Raw genomic sequence first — 21,500 nt, 5'->3', positions numbered from 1 at the left:
TTTCATGAATCATGCCATGTTTTTCCTTCTAGGCAACCGAATTTCTAGAAGCCTTGGTTACATTCTGAGAGTGGTAATGTTCTAACAAACTTTCTGGTCAGCATTTAATTTGGCTTAGAATTTTCAAGACGATGTTCCAGTAATGTATTTGTCAGCCATTTTATTTCATATTTTAGTGCGTTTTTTTCCGCAAGCTTTTGACAACTTTACGAAAAGCTTTAAAAAGAATACTTTTATAAAGCCGAGCATAAAAATATGTACTTATTTTTCAACTTGAAAAAAGTAGAAAGGAAGGAAATACAAAATAAGATAATATCATTTCTTTGTTCTCTGTTTGAAAGAAAAAAAATGAGAATAATGCTTATTTTTTTTGGGATAAAAAAAACATTTTCTCTAAATTAGTGTCAAAGTGAGCGGAAAGGTTCTTACTCATTTTCTTAGTATTTTTTAAAAATTAATCAATTTTTTTGTAACATAAAATAAAAATAAGTTTATATTAAGAAAAATAATAGAATAAAATTTAAATTTTTTGGGTTAAATTTAATTTTTCAATTAATATAGAATACTTTTTATATATAATTTATTTTCTTCACTCTTCTATTCATCTAGACAATTCAATATATATATATATATATATATATATATATATATATGTATTACTTTCTTTTTTTATATTTATTCATCCAAACGATACATCTTTTTTACTTAATTTTCTTTTTATTTATAGCCCTCTTTTTTTTTTCTTTCTACTTTATTTCACTCTCTATCCAAACAAAACATTAAAGAAAATTACTGGAACAAAATAAATAACTAAATAGTAACATTAGCTAAAGAAATAAAACTAAAAAATTTATTAAAAAAAATATTTATCGTATCAAACGTGTTAAAACTAATTATTATTTACTTTTTGAAATAATAAATAATCTAATTCTTTTTAATCTTCGGATTGTGATTTGCAAGACCAGCATTATATTTATTGAAGTTGTTGAGTGTTTGAACTCATTACCAGGGAAGATCCAATAGCAGCATGTGCACGTTTTAAGTCTTTTCTTCGTTCTTAGCTACAAGTCAAACTGATATACCTGTCTGATTTCAGCTACTAACCCAAAGAAACAAACAACATTTTCTATGCTGCTTCACTTATAATTATTTCACTACAAAGTTCTTCTTTTCAATTCTGAACACTGCACACATATATATTCTTAATCTTTCTGGCCTCCGTATTCTTGTCTTTTTCTGCTTCAATCATTATAGGACAGGTGCATTTTTGGTTCAACACACACATATCTCTTACCTTATAGTACACAATGAACTTCTTTTAATCTTTTCTAACAAAAATTGCCCTTTTTCTTTTCATTTTATTGGTTCGATAATGCCGTGTTTCTTTCTTTCTTGGCCTTCCTATCGACAGTGACTGTGTTTGGTGCTGCCTTGGGATAAAGTGAACAAAACTAGTTGATCTCTGCAAATCTGTTTTTTTTTTTTTTTTTTTTTAAGGATTTTCAAGTCTGAAGCTTATTTAAGAGGGGAATTATGCAAGGTTGTAAACTTGTAATGTATTGTGATTGTAATTTGTACTATTATAAGTTGTAAGCTTTTGGAGAAGCAAAGTTGTTGAAGTTATGGAAGGTAATGGTAGAAGGAGGAGGCGCCACTTCAGCAGAATCCATGCATTCTCTTGTGGAAAAGCTTCATTCAAAGGGGAGCATTCACTCATAGGCGGTCCTGGATTCTCAAGGATAGTGTACTGCAACGAAGCGGAACGCGGTGAGGGGAGTCTTGTGAGCTATGGTGACAATTATGTGAGTACTACTAAGTATACAGTGGCCACTTTCCTTCCCAAGTCCTTGTTTGAGCAATTCAGGAGGGTTGCCAATTTTTACTTCCTTATCTGTGCAATTCTGTCTTTTTTCCCGGTTTCTCCTTACTCGGCTGTCAGCAATGTTGTTCCTCTTGTGGTTGTGGTTGCTGCTACAATGGGGAAAGAGGCTGTTGAGGATTGGAAGAGGAAAAAGCAGGTAATGTTTTTTGTGATGATTGTGTCTGATTTGGCTTCAAATTTGTGGTTAAGATGCTGTTCTGTTCTCTATGCAAAGTGAATATATATGGTTGATTGAAAGTTTTGAATATGCATTATTTTTGCAGTTTTGACCGCAGATGTTTTGTGTGTTATTTTAAGAATTGGTTTTTGGAAAATTCTAGTGAGGGTTACTGTGGCGAGGGAGTTGTGAGGGGAAAAGTGGCCTCTTCTGCGGTGAACTCATGGCTTGAGTTATTTTAGGAATGTCCACAATCCACATGTGGTTTTGATTCTCTTGTCTTTTCAAATATGTTCATACTTAAAGCCCAAATACATTTTTTTTTATCATAGAATATGGAGAAATTGCTAAATAGGAAGTGAGATCTGCATGATTTTGTGAATCCTGATATATTTTGGTGAATAAGTGTTTTAGAAAAAGTTTATTAGAGTGTGTTGTTAAAAATTCTCATTTTGGAACAGAGTGAAGAGATAGCACTATTGTGTTGCTTTTTGCCAACTTTTCCTTTCTGGAAAATTCTTTTGGTTCCTTATTTTTATGCTCCTGTTAATTATTATTAGGTCTGTAATGTAGTCTTGTGAATTTCATCAGGATATTGATATGAATAATAGAAAGGTTAAAGTGCACCGTGGAGATGGTGTTTTTGACTATTCTAAATGGAAGGATTTGAAAGTCGGGGACATAGTAAAGGTTGAAAAGGATGAATTTTTCCCTGCTGATCTCATCTTACTTTCATCAAGCTATGACGATGCAATTTGCTATGTAGAGACCATGAATCTTGATGGAGAAACAAATCTAAAAGTTAAACAATCACTTGAAGAAACTTCAAAGTTGCAAGAAGATTCAAGCTTTCAAAATTTCAAGGCTATTATCAAATGCGAAGATCCAAATGCAAATTTGTACTCGTTTGTAGGCAGTTTGGAGCTTGAAGATCAATTGTATCCTCTTTCACCTCTGCATCTACTGCTTAGGGACTCAAAGCTAAGGAACACCGAGTTCATCTACGGTGTGGTAATCTTTACAGGCCATGATACAAAGGTTATGCAGAATTCAACAGAACCTCCATCCAAGAGAAGCACAGTTGAGAAGCGGATGGATAAGATCATCTACTTTCTGTTCTTAGTCTTATTTTTAATTTCTTTTATTGGTTCAATTTTCTTCGGGATTGCAACGAGGAAGGACCTTGAAAATGGAGTTATGAAGCGATGGTACCTCAGACCAGATGACACCACAATTTACTTTGATCCAAAGAAAGCACCAGTCGCAGCCATGCTGCACTTCCTGACTGCACTTATGTTGTATAGTTACTTGATTCCAATTTCTTTGTACGTTTCCATTGAAGTTGTGAAAGTTCTTCAAAGCATTTTCATCAACCAGGATTTGCACATGTATTATGAGGAAGCTGACCGGCCAGCACATGCTCGTACCTCGAATTTGAATGAAGAACTTGGCCAAGTTGATACTATACTTTCAGATAAAACAGGAACTTTGACTTGCAACTCTATGGAATTCATCAAGTGTTCTATTGCTGGGATTGCGTATGGCCAAGGAGTTACAGAAGTTGAGAGAGCTCTAGCCAGGAGAGAAGGAGTACCTTTAAGTCAAGAGTTGACAGAAGATGGAAATGTTCCAAAGTCTTCCATTAAAGGTTTTAACTTTATGGATGAAAGGATCATGAAGGGAAATTGGATCAACGAACCTCACGCCGATGTAATCCAGAACTTTCTGCGGTTGTTGGCAGTATGCCATACTGCAATACCTGAAGTTGATGAAGAAATCGGTAAAGTTTCATATGAAGCTGAGTCACCTGATGAGGCAGCTTTTGTGGTTGCAGCCAGAGAACTTGGTTTTGAGTTCTATGAAAGGACACAGACAAATATTTCACTGCATGAGTTCAATCCGAGATCAGGCCAAACAACAGAAAGGTGAGGTTTCTGTTCTTGTATGTGTCAGCTTGATTTTCTATATCTTACATTTATCGGCAATTTGAAACTTGAAGAGTTGGTTATGCATAAAACAAGAATATAATTTCACTTTTGCAGGTCGTACAAACTTTTGAATATATTAGAGTTTAGTAGTACAAGAAAGCGGATGTCTGTAATTGTAAGAGATGAGGAGGGGAAACTGCTACTATTTAGCAAAGGAGCAGACAGGTTTGTAAATCCTGTTGACACTTTTCTAAGGAGAAGTTCACACTTGGTATATGGTTAGTTAGTTAGTTACCTACTTTTTGAAACAAAGCAATGCAAGCATTGCCTACTTTTTTTTGTAAGTGTGAATTCAGTATAGTGCATGACTATTTTAAATACACTATGTGAGTACCTTCATTCTGTTTCAGATGTTCAAAATATTAAATTTATTTTGTTTGTGGCTTTTACTATCAGTGTCATGTTTGAACGACTTGCAAGGAATGGAAGGGAGTTTGAAGAGAAGACTAAGCAGCACATTGATGAATATGCTGATGCTGGTTTGAGGACCTTGATACTTGCGTATCGGGAACTTGATGAAGAAGAGTACAATCTATTCAATGAAGAATTTATGGAGGCCAAAAACTTAGTGAGTGCAGATCGAGAGCAAATTGTGGAGGAAATATCAGAAAAGATTGAGAAGGATTTAATTCTTCTTGGTGCTACTGCAGTTGAAGACAAACTTCAAAATGGGGTATGTTAAACAATGTTTCTCTTTCAGACATTAGTGGCTTTTCCATTTTTCAAATTTATGTGTGTGTACTTTGAAATTAGCCATGTTGTAAACTGTCATAAGTCCTAACAACTTGTGAGTGTTCTTATGATTCTCTGTCATTTAGGTTCCTGAATGCATTGACAAGCTAGCACAGGCAGGAATTAAGCTATGGGTTCTGACTGGTGATAAAATGGAGACAGCAATCAATATTGGGTAAGTTAAAGCATTTCAATAGATTTTGACATCCTTTGAAATTATAACACGACATCACTGATTGAATGATTTCTCTGTGACTGCAGGTTTGCTTGTAGTTTACTCAGACAAGGAATGAAGCAAATTATAATTAGTTCAGACACTCCAGAAACCAAATCACTGGAGAAAGTGGAGGACAAGTCTGCTGCTGCAGCGGTAAATCCCAGCTCTAATAATTTCTGCATGTGATATGATTACAAGAAAACAAAACATAATAACAGTTCTACCCCATACACAATACATGTAAATCAAGGCACACGCATGAGAAAGTCCTTTAAAATATTTTTCATTTCAAGACAATATATTTTTTTGATCTGTAGTGTAATTGAGCACAAAGGCATATCACCATACAATAAATTAGTCTTTTAACCATTGAACACGAGGGTATTAGATGTATGATTTTGATGGGAACTTTATGATTCTTTAGGCAGTTAAGGTAAGTGTTATTCATCAATTAACGAATGGAAAGGAATTACTTGCTGAATCTGATGAAAACTCTGAGGCATTAGCTCTTATCATTGATGGGAAGTCTCTCACTTATGCACTAGAAGATGATGTAAAGGACTTATTTCTTACACTTGCTGCTGGCTGTGCATCTGTCATATGCTGTCGTTCATCTCCCAAGCAGAAAGCACTTGTAAGTTTTCCATGTACTTTATAGGTTTTTTTATCCGTAGGAATTGAACATAGTATAAGGGGATTTACAACACTCACGCACCCTACTCAACCCACTGAGTTAAACCCCCTTGGTTATAGTCTTTGGTTTCCCTTCGTTTATTGAAGCATATTTGTATATGTGAAATAAAATAACAGATTTATTTAACTTGAAATTTATTATTAGCCAATGTGGCAAAGAGACATTTACTGCAAAGTAATATGCTAATAAGGGTCAACGCTTGTCACCTACTATAGATGGTGATATTCATGTGTTCAATCAGTTAAGGTATTTCTATTATAATACTGCAGGTTACTAGATTGGTAAAGGTTAAAACTGGCAGTACAACTCTAGCAATTGGTGATGGAGCAAATGATGTTGGAATGCTTCAAGAAGCAGACATTGGGATCGGTATCAGTGGTGTTGAAGGAATGCAGGTAAGTCTGAAATATCCTTCTTACAACAAATTCTTTTTGTTTACCTTCCTATAATCACGACCTTTTTTTTTTTTTTTTTTTTTTTCTGTACATTATAGATCTTGAATTCTTATTTCTCCCTTGCTACTATAAAACTTTCAGGCTGTAATGTCGAGTGATATCGCAATTGCCCAATTTCGGTTTCTAGAGCGTTTACTTCTTGTGCATGGGCATTGGTGTTACAGAAGAATCTCATCAATGGTAACAAATTTGCCTTTAAAAACAACATTAAAGCATAGGCTACTCTATTAAATATATATTCACACAGAATCTGTCCTTATTTCAATACTCAATTCAGTTACAAGAAATCTCTCATTGACATCAGTACTTCAAACATAGATTCTTTGGTTGGAATGAATATTTTGTGAAGCATTATGGTAAGACAACTTCATAAACAACCTTGTCTCACTGTCTGTATCCAGACAAATATTTGGCCCGGACCGAAGCTTCTTAACCTATGATTCTTCTCCTCTCCTTCAATTAATAGAAATATGTTAACCTCTATTTTCATTTGGCAGATTTGCTACTTCTTTTACAAGAACATTGCCTTCGGCTTCACCCTCTTCTTCTACGAGATCTATGCGTCGTTCTCGGGGCAAGCTGCATACAATGATTGGTACCTCTCACTATATAACGTATTCTTCACTTCTCTTCCTGTAATTGCCTTGGGAGTGTTTGACCAGGATGTTTCTGCTAGACTATGCCACAAGGTGTATATCCCTTTATATTATATTCAATTTCTCTTTAATGCCATTCAGTGAAATCTGTTTGATGAAATTTCTTTCCTTATATACATAACATAAATCACATGTACATCTTTCTTTATGAATTAATTCATTTTGCAGTTCCCATTATTATATCAAGAAGGTGTACAAAATGTCCTATTCAGCTGGAAACGGATCCTCGGTTGGGCTTTCAACGGAGTCTTGAGTGCTACCATAATATTCTTCTTCTGCATCAACGGAATGGAGAATCAAGCATTCCGTAAAGCCGGGGAAGTTGCTGATCTTGAAGTTCTTGGTGCCACCATGTACACTTGTGTTGTGTGGGTGGTGAATTCCCAAATGGCATTGTCCATTAGTTACTTCACTTACATACAACATTTATTCATATGGGGTGGCATTCTTTTCTGGTACATATTCCTCTTAGTGTATGGAACCATGGACCCTTCTCTATCAACCACTGCCTATAAGGTCTTGATTGAAGCTTGTGCACCAGCACCATCTTACTGGCTCATCACTTTGCTTGTGCTTGTTGCTTCACTCCTTCCATACTTCGCCTACGCTTCGATCCAAATGCGGTTTTTCCCCACGTTCCATCAAATGATACAGTGGATACGAAATGATGGCCAAACAACTGATCCAGAATATGTTAATATTGTGAGACAAAGATCAATAAGACACACAACGGTTGGGTTCACGGCTCGGTTTGAAGCATCACATAGTTCAGGAGCATCCAAGAGTATTCAAGTCTGAAAACAATGTTAGCAATTAAGCAATGTTTTTTCTGTTTCTTTGTTGTATTTAAAGTTCTTTGGTCTGAACATAGGCGAAAATTTGGTATAGGTAATCAATCACGTACTTCGGATTGTATATATTTAAGGTAGAGATGGGTCTTATGTAGTTGACAAAGAAATGTCAAGAGATATGCTCTTTGACAAAGGTAAACAAGTAATCAGTGCCCTGAAAGATAATGAAAAAATTGGCGAGTAATGAAAGATTAAAGAGCTTCCTTTGCAGGTTTGGTTTCTGTTTGTTTCTTGTTCGTCGTTCTTTTCCTCTTTGGTCGTTGTCCTTCTGACTTGGGTGTCTATTTGGGAAGAGTCATGTGAAATAGTTTGTCTGGTTGCTCATTGTTATAACTGTGTTGCCAATAATTACGACTCAGTCAAAATTGTCACAGTTAATCTCACTTCTGTGTGATTTGGGTGGACGCATGCGTGAGTTAGATGGTTGTGGTCATGTTCGGGAAAATTAAGGATTTGGAGAGGGAATTTGGAGACTAAGGGGTTTCACTGTTTGTGTGCGTGATAAATTTTCATTTATAGGACTCGTGGGTCTCTGTTTCTCTTATGTTTTTAATGATAACTCACTAGAATAGTCGACAACTCTGTACCGACTCAGACCTTAGGGAGGATGTTAGGCCTGGTTTGTGGATGATTTACATTTGGTTTGTTATTGTTTATGCTTTGCTTGGTGATTGAAGAAACTTCCATAAACATGTGCCATTCAAACTTTCTATTTGTTACATGCACATTCATACAAGGCAATAAATGATGAGGGAATGCCAATCTGATATACAATTGATAGCTTGTGCACTTTTCTTATTTCCTTGGATTGCACATTTCTTTTGTTTGCATCTGTTATATAATTGATAGTTTGTGCAAGTTATCAAATTGCTTATCTATTTAAGTCCACGGGGTTTATTAAATATGTAGCATAAATGGGTAATATGATATTTACATTTTTCAACTTTGACCCATCGGAAGCATTCATCTGTTTTCTTGACATTTGGTGTTAGAGTCTTGACATTTGTTAAATACTAGTTGGATGATCTGCTATGCATGAGACAAATTATACATGGTAAATTAGATTTTTTTATATCTAAAACTAAATAAATTTAAATCTGAAAAGAATAATAACTTTTTTAAAATATTAAGCAAATAGTGTAATATTTATTTATAGAATTTATTAGATTATTAACCTAGTTTTTATCATATTAAGTGAATTTCTGTCACATTTTTAATTTAGAAATGTTATTTAACAATTGAAAAATAGACTTACTATTGTAAATTTGATTGAACCAAATGTATTTTCTTGAGATTAAATATGTATATTTTTCTTAAGATATCAGGCTTTTGTTGTTGCCAAAAAATATGATTAAACAACAACAAAAGAAAAAAAATAATCAATCAACTTCCCAACTAAAAAAAGTAACTGGCCTATATAGAGTCCAAAAAGTGGTATAACTATCATATTTGGAAGATTTTAGCGGGACCTGTTATTGCATCAATCTCCCAAGCTTATTGACTTCCAAATATAAGTCTTTAAACTGCACATTGAGCTACTCTTCTACCAAGAAAGCTTTTATACATAAACATTTGGCTGAAATATTCCCAACCAATAAAAACATGAAGTTTCACTTGTGTTGTCAAAACTTGAACAATAGCACAATCAAATAAAAACATGAAATTTTACTTGTTTTGTCAAAACTACCCAATAAGGAAGATAAATCTTCTCTTCGGTGAGATAAACTAAATTAGTTGCGTAATCAACTGCAACTGCTTAATCGTCGTCTTGTTGGTGAGATAAACCTAATTGAGTATGCTAACAGGGTGTGAATATAAAAGAAGGAGAAACATGAGGGATAATGCATACCGTAGGCACCAATTTCTCCAGGGCAGCAACAAGTTGTGGGAATGCAAAAAATCAAAATGAATGAGAAAGGCTAATGGAGAACAAAGGGACGGGAGCAATTTAAATTTCCTCCATAACTATAGAATAAAGATCAATATAAAATTAAAATAAAAGCTAGAGAATAAAAAAGTCTAATCGGACATTTGAACGCATGATTTCTGCTTGAACTTTAACTGCACAAAATGATATAGTGAATCATGAGACATAAAGAGAGAGAGAGAGTCAAAGTGTGTTCACGTCTCAAAGGATGTGGTCGGTTTCAACAGGAGGAGCTAGAAATTGAAGGAGAGCCAAGAGAAAGTTCAACATTGGTGATTGTGCTTCACTTGTTTGCGCTGAAGAAACCTTCTGATTGGAGCAAGGAACATAAGTGGCTCGCGATGATATGTAGTGACTCCATCAACCATGGTCGCGTAAGACCAGAGTCATCGCATCGCACAATAGAGGATCACCAACCATGTTGCGACAATATGTTTTTTTGAATGGGCTTCATGTGTTAGCATGAAAGAAATCTTCAAATCGAAGCAAGGAGTAGAAGCTACTCACGACACTGAAATTTTTGTTGAAGGAATTTGATATTTGTTCAAGGAAGACCAGTGTTCTCATTTTCTTTGGTACTCAAACTGGAACATGTGTGTATATTACTATGCTTTTCAATTTAATTGAAGATGGACATAGGATCATATGCTTTTTAATCTATTTATAATATATAAAAACTGAGCTATTTCATATTACATTTCCACGTCAGTGAAAATGATGATGTGAAAGAAGAAAAACATTTTTCTATTGAGTGATACTCACAATCTTCCAAAACCCTATACAATACATTTCAATTGAATGATACTCACCTCCAAATGCCCCAGTCTTCTACATTCCCTTCTACGTACCTGCTCTTCATCTCAAGGTTTTTCACATATAACTTTGTCCTTTCCCAGATCTTCGACGCAAAAGAACCTTCTGAAATTCGATCGCTTCATTCATTCGTGTTTCACTTTCTTCAGATTTTTGTCAATATTAGAGATTTTACGTTCATGATTATGATGATGATGCTATAGCAACAGTATTTTATGAATCATATTCACATCAAAGGCCGAATCGCATGACCTCTAATCACATATGGCAACCGACGATAACCTCAACCAAACGAATTTGGGCTTGTGCGAGCCTCTTCGCATCAAACCTTGAATCACATGACACTCTATGAAACCTCGGTCAAACCCTCTGAATCGTGCGACACTCGATGAAAACTCGGTCAAATGAATTTGGGGATGTGCAAGCATCTTTACATGAAAGACCGAATTGCAGGACACTCCCCTAATCACATATTGCATTATATAGTGAGAGCCTCTCCACAATCGCATACTTCAAAGTTTTGGTCCTACACACATGCAAGACTTTTGATACTGAGTTTTGTTGATTTTTATTTTCACTTTTGTGATATATTTATTTTTCTGATGCGTAGATTTTCCCATTGTAAAAAATAAAAATATTCAAAAGATAGATGCAAAAATATGAAAAGAGGGTAGACACTACAAAAACACAATATAACTTGGAAAAAAGAAAGAGATTAGTAGAGAGGTGCATCCAAATGATGGTATGTAAACAATTTATATTTCTTCATATGCAAATTATTTTTTGTATTAAATTGAAATTCAAATCAGTCATTGGAATTTAAATTCAAATCTAATAGACATAAGTGTTTGATTTTTGTCCTCTTTCTTTAATATTGACATTTTATAACACTACTAAAAATCATTTTTTACGATGCGCATTTTAAGACGGTTATACATAACCGCCTTAGAATGTTAAGTGATGACAGTTTTGTAATTAAGAAGAATATTTTTTATGACACACATTCTAAGACGGTTTTACGAAACCGCCTTAGAATGTGCTAGGGGAACACGCACGACGCCAGGTTTTTATATAAAAACGTCGATGTTTTTTTTGTCACGTGTACTTTAATTTGAAATCCCTAGCCTCCACTATTCATTTCTCCCTTGCTTGACTCTTCATTTCTCCGTCCACTATTTCCCTCCACTCTTTTTTTCCTCTTCCTTTTGGGTCTGGAGCTTGATCTCCACTCCATTCGCTGGAGTGACTGAAAAGCATTTTGCATCGCTGCCGTCGGGACCTCTCTTCCTTTCATATGCGGCATCGGCATCGTCATCATCCTCCACAAAACTATGGATGGCGTTGACAAAGTCGGTACCTTCATCACCGCCACTGCCACGAGAGCAAAAAATGCACCGAAGAGATTAAATTCGATGATCGAACAATTGGTGCGATTCCTTCTCCAACTCCGCACGGGCATCTCCCTGACGACGACAATGTGGAGGAGGGAGAGATCCTTGAAGATGAGGTTCTCGACGGCGAGGTTGGGAAACAAGAGACGGAATCTGATGCTGAACCCGGTGAAATCAAGGTGACAAGAGATCGAGATGTTTGATATGATAATCAAAATTTGGTATGTTATGATTGAATTTGGTTGTTTATTTATTTGATTTAAATTAAATTTTGTGGATTGATACACATGACATATGTTTGGTTGCGAAGAAAGTAGAGGCCATTGGAATGGATTTGAAAGAAATTTTTTATTTCGTAATTGTGTTGTTTTGGTTGCGATTTTTTTATCATTAATTTAAGTGTTTCAGTGTATCTCAGTTACTCTTGGTGGCCAAACAGAGCACTGTGATTCTTTGTTTTCGGACGAGTTTTTTTTTTATTCTTGAGAGCTTTGGTATAGTACCCTGTCAGTGTCTCATAGATATGTAAGAACCTGGTTGCACTACACGAACATGAGTGAATTGCAAAAGAAGTCTCTCTAGGTGTTTCAGTGAAGACTGGTGGCTTACAGTTAATTTGTAAGAGCTGGTTATGAGTTTTGTAAATTTATTTTTGTTCATGGACTGATTTAAATGCAATGTGTAATTCATTTAGCATTACCTCAAGCACTCTGATTTTCTGCTATGCATTTGCACTCAATTTCTTGGACAGGGACACCTTACTAAAATTTCAGTAACTAGAAATGAGGACATTAGGGATGATAAATTTATTAGTCCTGCAATCAATGCACAAGATGATGTCTCTCGTAATTGTTCAAGTTTTGAGACTCGGGATGGAAAGCATGCTCAAGCTTGTACAGATGGCGTGGGCAATGGTTTTTTGGATCCTAAATCTTCCAAAGGGGATAAGTGGCACAATGGGGAACTTGGACATTTTAAAAGTAATGAGAAACTAAAAGGAGACTTTGATGATGAAACACTGGAGGCTAATGTGAGGAAAGCACATTACAATAGGAATTCATCCTCTGAAAGTGGAGGCTAATGTGAGGAAAGCACATCACAATCGAGAGGCCAAGGATAGAGATAGGAGTAGGGATAGAGATGTGGATAGAGACTTGCACAAATAAAAGAAACAAGAGGATAGGCATCTGCGTTATGAGGATGGTAATGACAACGGAGATAGATATAGAAAACATTCAAGGCATGAAGAAAATGAATACCATTGGGAAAGAAAAAGAAATTCTGATAATCATGTAAAGGTTTATAATTCAATGGGAAGCACTGCATAAGTGGATGAAAGCAAACTAACAAGGTTTATAACATTCAAGGCATGAAGAAAATGAATACCATTGGGAAAGAAAATGAAATTCTGATAATCCTGTAAAGGTTTATAATTCAATGGGAAGCACTGCAGAAGTGGATGAAAGCAAACTAACAAGGTATGCTTCATTAACTATATTATAACTTTATTAAACATCTGAGTTTTCTTCTATCCATTTTTTTTTATCTCTTTTAAGTTCCTTCTTGAATAACATACTTATTTTTTTATGTATATTGATTGTAGCAGTAAGGTTGAACCAGATGACTTAGAGGAGGATACATTGCAATTGCCTGAGCAAGAAGAGGAAGATCTCAACAGGATCAAAGAAGAGAGTAGAAGAAGAAGGGAAACAATAATGGAGAAATACAAGAAGCAGCATCAACAAGTAGAAGCAGTGGTTAGAAACGAAGGAAAAGGTATTATTTTCCCTATTTCTTTATCGACATGTGATATGGGCTGATAGTATTAGTTAAAATGATCAATAGTTACAAGTTATAATTCATTGTCTTTATCTTTAGTCTTCTTGTCATTACTTTGATTTTCAAATGATTACTCGATATCTTACATAAGAAACTCCCCCCCCCCCCCTCCCTTTTAAATTTTTGTTGAAAAACTATACATAGTTTATAATTTAAATAGCATATAATCTAACAACTTATAGTTTAAATAGCATATCATATTTTAAAAGAAAGAGATGCAGGTGTGATGGAGGATTATTTAATTTTGAAAACATAAATTTCATGGACTTAATTTACTTTAAGAGAACTTTAAATCTAATGGTTGGATTGATAAAATACACTTTTTTTATAAACAGTTATTAAAGAGTAACTGTACAAAGTTTGACATCTAGTGTCCATTAACCCTTAATTTCAATTGATCCCATAAAAATATGTATATCCTATAAGTTATTAATTAATATAATTATGTAAAATTTGTTATGCTTTTTTGCATGTGTTCGTGATGAGGCGAGAGCTAAATTAATATTTTAGCTTAAGAATCATGTTATGCCTTCTGCACCCCGCTGCCGCCCCTCCCCGAAATGAAGCACAAGAGGCAGTGAAATATTTGATATTACATGTTTGGGTTGTTAAGTATACCATTGAAGATAGATGGGTCCTTTTTTCTATGTATGTATTATTATATTAAATTTTGAAATCTTTTATTAATCAGATAAAATGACATAATGTTAAAGTGTTAATCATTGCACCATTTCCCCCTTGATATCTTCCTACCTGGACTACCTTTAATAACTTTGTAGTGAAGAAAAGTGGCAACAACTGCAAAGTATTTGTAGGGAAAGACACGTGAATTTTTTCTATTAAGGTCATCAATCTTTTTGTTTTTTTATTATTATTATATACATTATAATATTAAAATTCCCAAGTCAAAGTGTGGCAGGTATAATTTGTGTTTCGATACCGATTAAGTACCCCCGGAACGACCTTCCCACTTATTTAGGTTTAATTGACTCTAGTAGGAATTATGCTTAGGTAATGGGATTAATTATTGTACAAAACTCACACATTTCTGAGTTTTGTGTGCAGAAATTCAAACAATGACTGTGTAAATATATAAATATAAATAGCTTATATAAAATTATTTGCGAATATGAAAATTGAATATGCTTCGCATAGATAATGGAAATTAAGGTGAATGCTGCCCAATGTTTATATATCTTCATTACTAATAGCAAATTAAACAAGTTGATTTTAATGAAGTGAATGTTTTCTTTCCTTTTATTCTCATTTTTTTGTGTGTGACTGATTGAATAGTAAAAAATAGAATGATGGTGATGATGAATTAATTTAGCTAATTAAACAGAAACGTTTATATAAATGGATTTTGTAAAATAGGTTGCACAAGTTGTCCTTGTATTTATAACCACTAGCCATGAATCAAGGCAATAGAGATATGCGAGAGGAATCGATCACCTGCATGTAGAGTTTAGTTAACGGTTTTTAGTTTACAAATTTTTAGGTCAGGGGGTGCTTTGAATGAACATGCTATTGACAATCCAGAGGAGATTGCTTCCATGGTTGATGAGTAAGATTTCTCTCTCCTTTTCTTTTTCCTTTGTTTCTGTGTACTAAATTAATTTTTATTATATAAAACTTTGCTTTTGTTTTCTAGTGATATTATTGGTTCCTATAGTATCTCATCTCATGATAGGTCATGTGCTTAGTAGATTAGTTTATCTGTTTAAGGTCTCTTTTAAATTTCTAGTGAGATGCATGACCAAAAGAAGGAAAATGCCCTTGGAGAATTTTGGAATAATATTGGATAACCTTTTTATTCCTTTTTTTGGAGAATTTTGCCTTTATGAAAACTCTGTCTAAATGGTTAATCTAGCTATGTGTTAATTGAAAGCTACTAGCTATATGTGATTTTCCATTGTTGGGCTTACCCCAAAATTTATGCCTATTTTATACAAGGGAGATAAATATCCACATCAAAACAATGCTAAGGGAATTTAGAGAAAATTTTCTTGCTGGAACAATTATCACCACTAGAAAATAACATCTAAAAAATTCTAAACTAATAATTGTTTGGGAAGGACCTACCATTTTTTAAAGTTTTTATTTGTTATAGTACTCGAGTAATAATTTTTTTTAATCTAAGGTATGTTTCCTGCCCAAAAACCAATAACTAATCCAAGTTTTAGTATTTTGACTTAAAGAGTAGTGCATAATATTAAGTTATTTGTGGGCAAGTCATATTCAATTTATTAATTAATTACTTCTTTGTATTAAGTTTAGTGTCCAGATAGAACTAGGGACTCCAATTCCACCAATCTTGCTAATCTACTACCGGTTTGAAGTTTCTGCTGCAAGAGGAATTAAACTTGGACTAACATTTTTCTTCTCACGGTGAGTTCTATTTCCACATTCAGTGTTTAACATGCATCACTGCCTTAGCCACTAGGTAAATGACTGTTGGAGAAGTTTTATTATGTGTTCAAGTTGTAAATACAAAAAAAAGTACCTGCAAATACAAAAAAAATATAGCATTTCTACATCAGTTCTGACAAGACCGATGTAGAATGCTGATCATTTTAAGACGGTCACGTGTGAAAGTTCATCTTAGAATGCTCAGCATTCTACATCAGTCCCTTAGAGACTGTCGTAGAATGATCAGAATTCTACATCGGTTCCTTAGTGACCGTCGTAGAATGATTAATATTTTACATCAGTCCTTCAGAGCTGACCGTCGTAGTTTCCTCAACATTCTACATTGGTCGTTGGCAACCTTCGTAATATAGGTGACTCCTTTTAATGACGACCCCTATGACGACGATCGTAAACCGATATAGTTGGTCCCGAATAACCGATGTAGAAGGTTGATTTTCTAGTAGTGTAAGCCAGAAACCAAATGCACAGACATGCACACACACACACACACACTTGTTTGAAAGTTCAACTATTAGTGTTTTATATAATTTTAAGTGAATGTGAACTTTTGTTAGGCTTAATTATGAAGGTTGATGAATTTGTGTCTTCGGAATGTTCCTTTGTTTAAATAATCACATTGCCTCACTTTAGGGATACATGTAGACAATTTAAAATATATTGTTAGTTCTTAGTTGATAGCAACAGAACATGGTCCTGGAGAAAAATAAGCATAAGAGTTAGAGGTATAACTCAAAGGCATCAGATCAACATTTGAACGTGTATCACCCAAAAACTTAAAATATGTTAATTTTAACAAATAAAGTCATTATATATTTTTGTTAATTTATTTATCTCCATATTTGTTAATGTATACACATGCTTATTATATATGTTGCTTCATGAAATTTTATTTCACCTCCAAGAGTTCAAGGAGTTGGTTATGAATATCACAATCTTTTCTCAATATTAAGATAATTGACCAACGTGACAGAGGTTTCATAAATTCTAATAATAGGTCCAAATGTAGCAACACAACTTTGCCTCTTCCAAGGACATTATACAATCATGGTTCCTTAAGACTCGCCTTCCTCTTTTAGAAGAGAATGCCCTTAATACAGACTTGCAACTACAATCTACAAGGAAGTTTTTTTCTAACTCAACTTTATAGTTAAACAATGTTTTTCACAATTTATGAATAAATTTTAACTTAAATAAGATATGCTTAATTGTTCATTGCCTATAGGTAAAAAAAGACTTCAAGGAGTTGGTTATGAATATCACAATCTTTTTCCAATATTAAGATAATTGACCAACGTGACAGAGGTCTTGGAGATGTTTGATCATTTGGTTAGCCAATGACAGAAGCATAAAGAGGGAGAGTAGTCGTGAGAATAATTTGATGGAACACCTGTTTCAAGTAATTAATCTCCTCTCATCTTGTAGCTATTTGATATAGTTTAAATTATTCTTTTTTTATAATAATACAAATAAATTATTTAAATATTATTTAACTATAGTGAGCAACTGAGTGTCAATTTTTATCCCCTATTTTCATAGCAAGGTAATGTGCATTATATTATATTTTACCATAACAACCTAACCATGATTAGCATGACACAAAACTTGCATAAATGTTACTTTTTAATGAATATACAATATCATGGGTGTGATTGCTAATATGATCTAATTTTAATATTTAGGCATGTGATACTTCATGAGTGGTTGATGTTCAACTGTTGGTTTGGCCTATTGGTCTTCCACTACCCTATGTCAAAGGTGAATTTATGATTATTTTGTAACTTTAGGAATATATGCTATGCCAAAGGTGAATTTATGGTTATTTTGTAACTTTGTCTATAATTTAATTTGGACTCAAGCATGCACTATAATTGATTAGTGTGTAACGGAAGTGTGTAGCAGTCACTTTGTTTACAATTAGTTTTAATGCTATCATAACATTAGACCATGTTTGATCATGTTGTATGCAACTTAGTATCCATGCTCCTTCTCTTTTCTTTTTGTTTTTGTTCTAACAAAATACATATATGAAAACTAAAGCATTTTCCAGCGCATCCACCACCATGGTTATCAAGTTAGTCACCTAGAGTAGCTTGGACTTTGGCTCAAGCTCCTACTGTAACTCATGTGTATGCTATAACTCCTACTTCTGTTGCAACGAATATAAGTCATTAGAATATATATATAAATTTTTCAAATAGTTTTCAACAAAATCTATTGATATAGTAATATAGAAAATACACTATTTATAATAATTTAATATTAAACAAGTTAACTGATTACATAAAAACTGTGCATCAAAATAGAGACAACAACAAAGCTGAAACAATGTATCAACCCTCAGAATTGTTTGCTTTGCAGCATTTCAACCATCCTCCTATGCAAGATCATTTTTTTCCTAAATATTTATCAATTAAATAAACTAATCTTCTAGACTTAGATAATGCTTGTTGAGAGAATCTGAAAGGCAAACCTTGTTAACAAAAAAACATGGGAAAAAATATTGATCCAAGAAAAAAATTATTGATCCAAGAAAGATCATGAGCATGCATACTGAAAGGGAATTACGAAGATGGTGATGCAAAAACATGGAAAAATTACCAAATGAGTTGAAGTGACATCATAGTCCAAGTGAAGTTTCCCAATCATATATGCATATATAAAATATAAAATCATATAGAATATCATAAAAGTGAGGCAGGAGTTAAAATGAATTATACCTCAAAATGATTTGAAGATATGCGGCTTTAGTTTTTTGCTTCAATATCTTCGAAGAGTGATTTTTGATGGTGTAATGTAAAATAATAATATACCTATTATCCTTCTAAATAATGCGATTTTGACATATCTTAAAGCATCTTGAGGACACGACTTCTCAAGAATACCAGTAATAGAGTACATTCGATAAGATTAGTTTCACCACTTAAAAAAGAAAAAATATACGAGCTGAGTAGAAAAAGATAAGAAAAAACTGCCAACTGGAGATGACTCATCAAACTCCATTCTCTTCTTTGTTGAAAGCTAATCAAAATCCAAAGTCATGGTAAATTTTTAGGTCCACCTTTGTAGATCCATCTAAAATACATAACCTACACTTGTGCTTGATCTAGATTATTAGTATAAAAAGACCATTAATAATAGGTTAGTTTCATATCACAAGATAATGATGATCAAAGTCTTATTACTTAAGTACTTGGTCCCTAGTGATCAATGGACAACAAGTTCCTAATCCTCTTTCTGAATGCTTGGATTTCATCCTTCACATCACACTGTTGTTAAGTTTTAACTTAATGAAAAAAATTTCATCTTCTTTTTTGTTAAACACCTAATTTGCTAGCTAGAATTGCTAGCTTTAGCTTGGTCTAACAATCTACTAGTCTTCTTAGCTTGTGTTAGTGCATAACTATTGGAGTTGAAAGTCTAGAGGTTTTAGATAAAAAAAAGGTTTCTTTTTTAAAATTATACAGTCTTTTATATATGTTTGGGAATCTTTGTTGTATAATTCAAGTGTTGGACAACATATTATACTCACATGGTTTAAGAAAAAAATAATTTTGAGACCTTATATTCAATACAACCAACTTTTAATATATGTCTTAGTCTTTTTAAGAGAAATAATGTGAATGATGATGTCAATAGAGAACTCAATTCATATATGAATTTTTGGGACTATCAATGTTTTAGATTCATATGTTGCTTAAATTTTAGTTTTAGACATTTGTTGTTAACTTTTTATATAAAGATGGTTAATTAAACTTATTAATTGGATAACCATCATTCTCTGAGATTGACATATGCAAAATTGACCATGGTAATTTTTAACAATATAGGCTATTTATAAATTAAGGCTAGCTTAATTATGTGCAACAATTTGACCTAGTTCAACAATATATTTTGTCTTGGATTTTTTTTAAACTTAAAATACAATAACTATTAGCTACACTAAATGGTCAACTACATTAGACAAAAGTGGAGTGCTAAGAATAAATCTATTTAATCTTGGCAGCCATGTATCCTAGACAAGTATGAAAAACTAGAACATGGTTTTATTTGTAGCACTACTGCAAAAGGCACAAACAACAACGGTTGAAAAAAACATTCAAAGACGATTTTGAATCATTTTTGAAACCAACGTCGTTGAAAGTCTTGACTTTCAACGACGGTTCCTTAAAAAACAGTCTTAGAAAAGGATACCTTTCTAAGACCTAAGACAACTCTTAGTTAAGAACCGTCTTAGAATGATATACTTTTAAAACAATTCTCTGATGGTGTTGGGATTGGGGTCAACATCAGCTTGGTTGTGGTGGCGAATGATCCTTGCTTGGAGCTCATGAAGGAAGGGGGTGACAGAGGGGTCGCGAGAGTTGAGGAGGAGGAGCTCTTGGGTGGTGATGATGGCCTTGATGTGCTCCAAGTTGATAATGATGGCCCTCTCATGGCCCAGAATGTGAGGGTTTCAAAACAATGTTTTTTCTAGTGCATTTTTGAGTGTGAATTAGAGTATGGATGCAGTGGGGGCGAAGCGAGTTAGGGGAGAGGAATCAATGAGGTTCTCTTCCATCATTGGATATATGCTGGAGGTGAGGGATGCCAAGGGATAGGGTCAACTAGTATAGTAGGAAAAGGTCACAGCGGTGACAATTTTGTAAATAGAGCTAATAGAAACTAAGACGGTTTTACGAACAATCATCGTAGTTTTGAGGTTTTAAAGACGATTTTACCAAAATTGTCTTTGAAATATTGACAATATTTACAAAAATATCACCACTACCCAAACGATGATGGTTGTTTGACAACTAACTTTAAATGCGTGTTGTAAAAAATACTTTTTTTAATAGTGCATAGAGTTTCAAACTAATTTAGCATTAAAAATGAAGAGCTTTACTGGTCAGAGGTGTTAGTAGGAAAAGTCTATTTTTCGAGAGAATGCAAACAATCCGTTTATCCTTGAGCTCTTTCAATGTATTTTGACTTAATAGCTAAACTTCGGAAAAAAGAGAAAAAAAACTAAGGGTTGAAATGCAAAAACCAGAGACCAAAATAAAACTTGTTAGCAACGGATGATCCATATCATTAAGATGCAAAAAACTGAAAACCCAAAAAATAAAAAACGTGAGTATGAGAATGTGGGTAAAACCCCGACCCTTTGCATTGTCCCATTATATACTGTAAATGTCATATTAATTAGAAGGATATTACAGTAATTTACAAAAATAACGATTTAAAAACGGAAACACTATATTTAATTAGTTGACATATTAAAAAGTATCATATACCCTAATACTACATTTACTAAAAAGTCTCTAATAATATTACTCCTTATTAAAAAGTATCTCATGATTCCAATGCAAGGGTTTTTAAATTTCAAAATATAATATATACAAATTAAAGTGTACATTAATTATCAATTTTTGGGATATTAATATGAAAAAATTGGTAATTAATTATAAATAAATATGAAAAAATTAAGA

General features: G+C 33.6%; 1 protein-coding gene and 1 long non-coding RNA gene across 7 annotated transcripts; both read left to right on the top strand.

Annotated features, from left to right (window-relative positions):
* The first annotated feature begins 991 nt into the window (after positions 1-991).
* On the top strand, positions 992-7,857 carry LOC114416666 (putative phospholipid-transporting ATPase 9). 2 transcript variants are annotated; one of them, XM_028381618.1, is made up of 12 exons: positions 992-1,259; positions 1,412-2,018; positions 2,631-3,964; positions 4,082-4,192; positions 4,424-4,700; positions 4,846-4,934; positions 5,021-5,129; positions 5,401-5,610; positions 5,940-6,065; positions 6,207-6,305; positions 6,623-6,814; positions 6,950-7,857. In XM_028381618.1, exons 2-12 carry the CDS (start codon positions 1,623-1,625, stop codon positions 7,577-7,579), a joined length of 3,573 nt encoding a protein of 1,190 aa, XP_028237419.1. In that variant the 5' UTR covers positions 992-1,259; positions 1,412-1,622; the 3' UTR covers positions 7,580-7,857. The 2 variants fall into 2 exon arrangements, with proteins under 2 accessions (XP_028237419.1, XP_028237420.1); XM_028381619.1 differs by having other exon boundaries at positions 992-1,802; positions 1,940-2,018.
* Positions 7,858-11,496: 3,639 nt separating this feature from the next.
* On the top strand, positions 11,497-18,010 carry LOC114416665. 5 transcript variants are annotated; one of them, XR_003667538.1, is made up of 8 exons: positions 11,497-11,984; positions 12,182-12,381; positions 12,515-13,241; positions 13,370-13,539; positions 15,101-15,166; positions 15,880-15,990; positions 17,027-17,428; positions 17,712-18,010. It is a non-coding gene; the product is annotated as an uncharacterized LOC114416665 (long non-coding RNA). The 5 variants fall into 5 exon arrangements; XR_003667537.1 differs by having other exon boundaries at positions 12,172-12,381; XR_003667539.1 differs by lacking the exon at positions 12,182-12,381.
* The last annotated feature ends 3,490 nt before the right edge of the window (positions 18,011-21,500 follow it).

This window comes from Glycine soja, chromosome 6 (genome assembly GCF_004193775.1).
Source record: "Glycine soja cultivar W05 chromosome 6, ASM419377v2, whole genome shotgun sequence".
NCBI lineage: Eukaryota > Viridiplantae > Streptophyta > Magnoliopsida > Fabales > Fabaceae > Glycine > Glycine soja.
The sequence above is the reverse complement of the archived record's forward strand: the minus strand, read 5'-3'. Positions and strand labels throughout refer to the sequence as shown.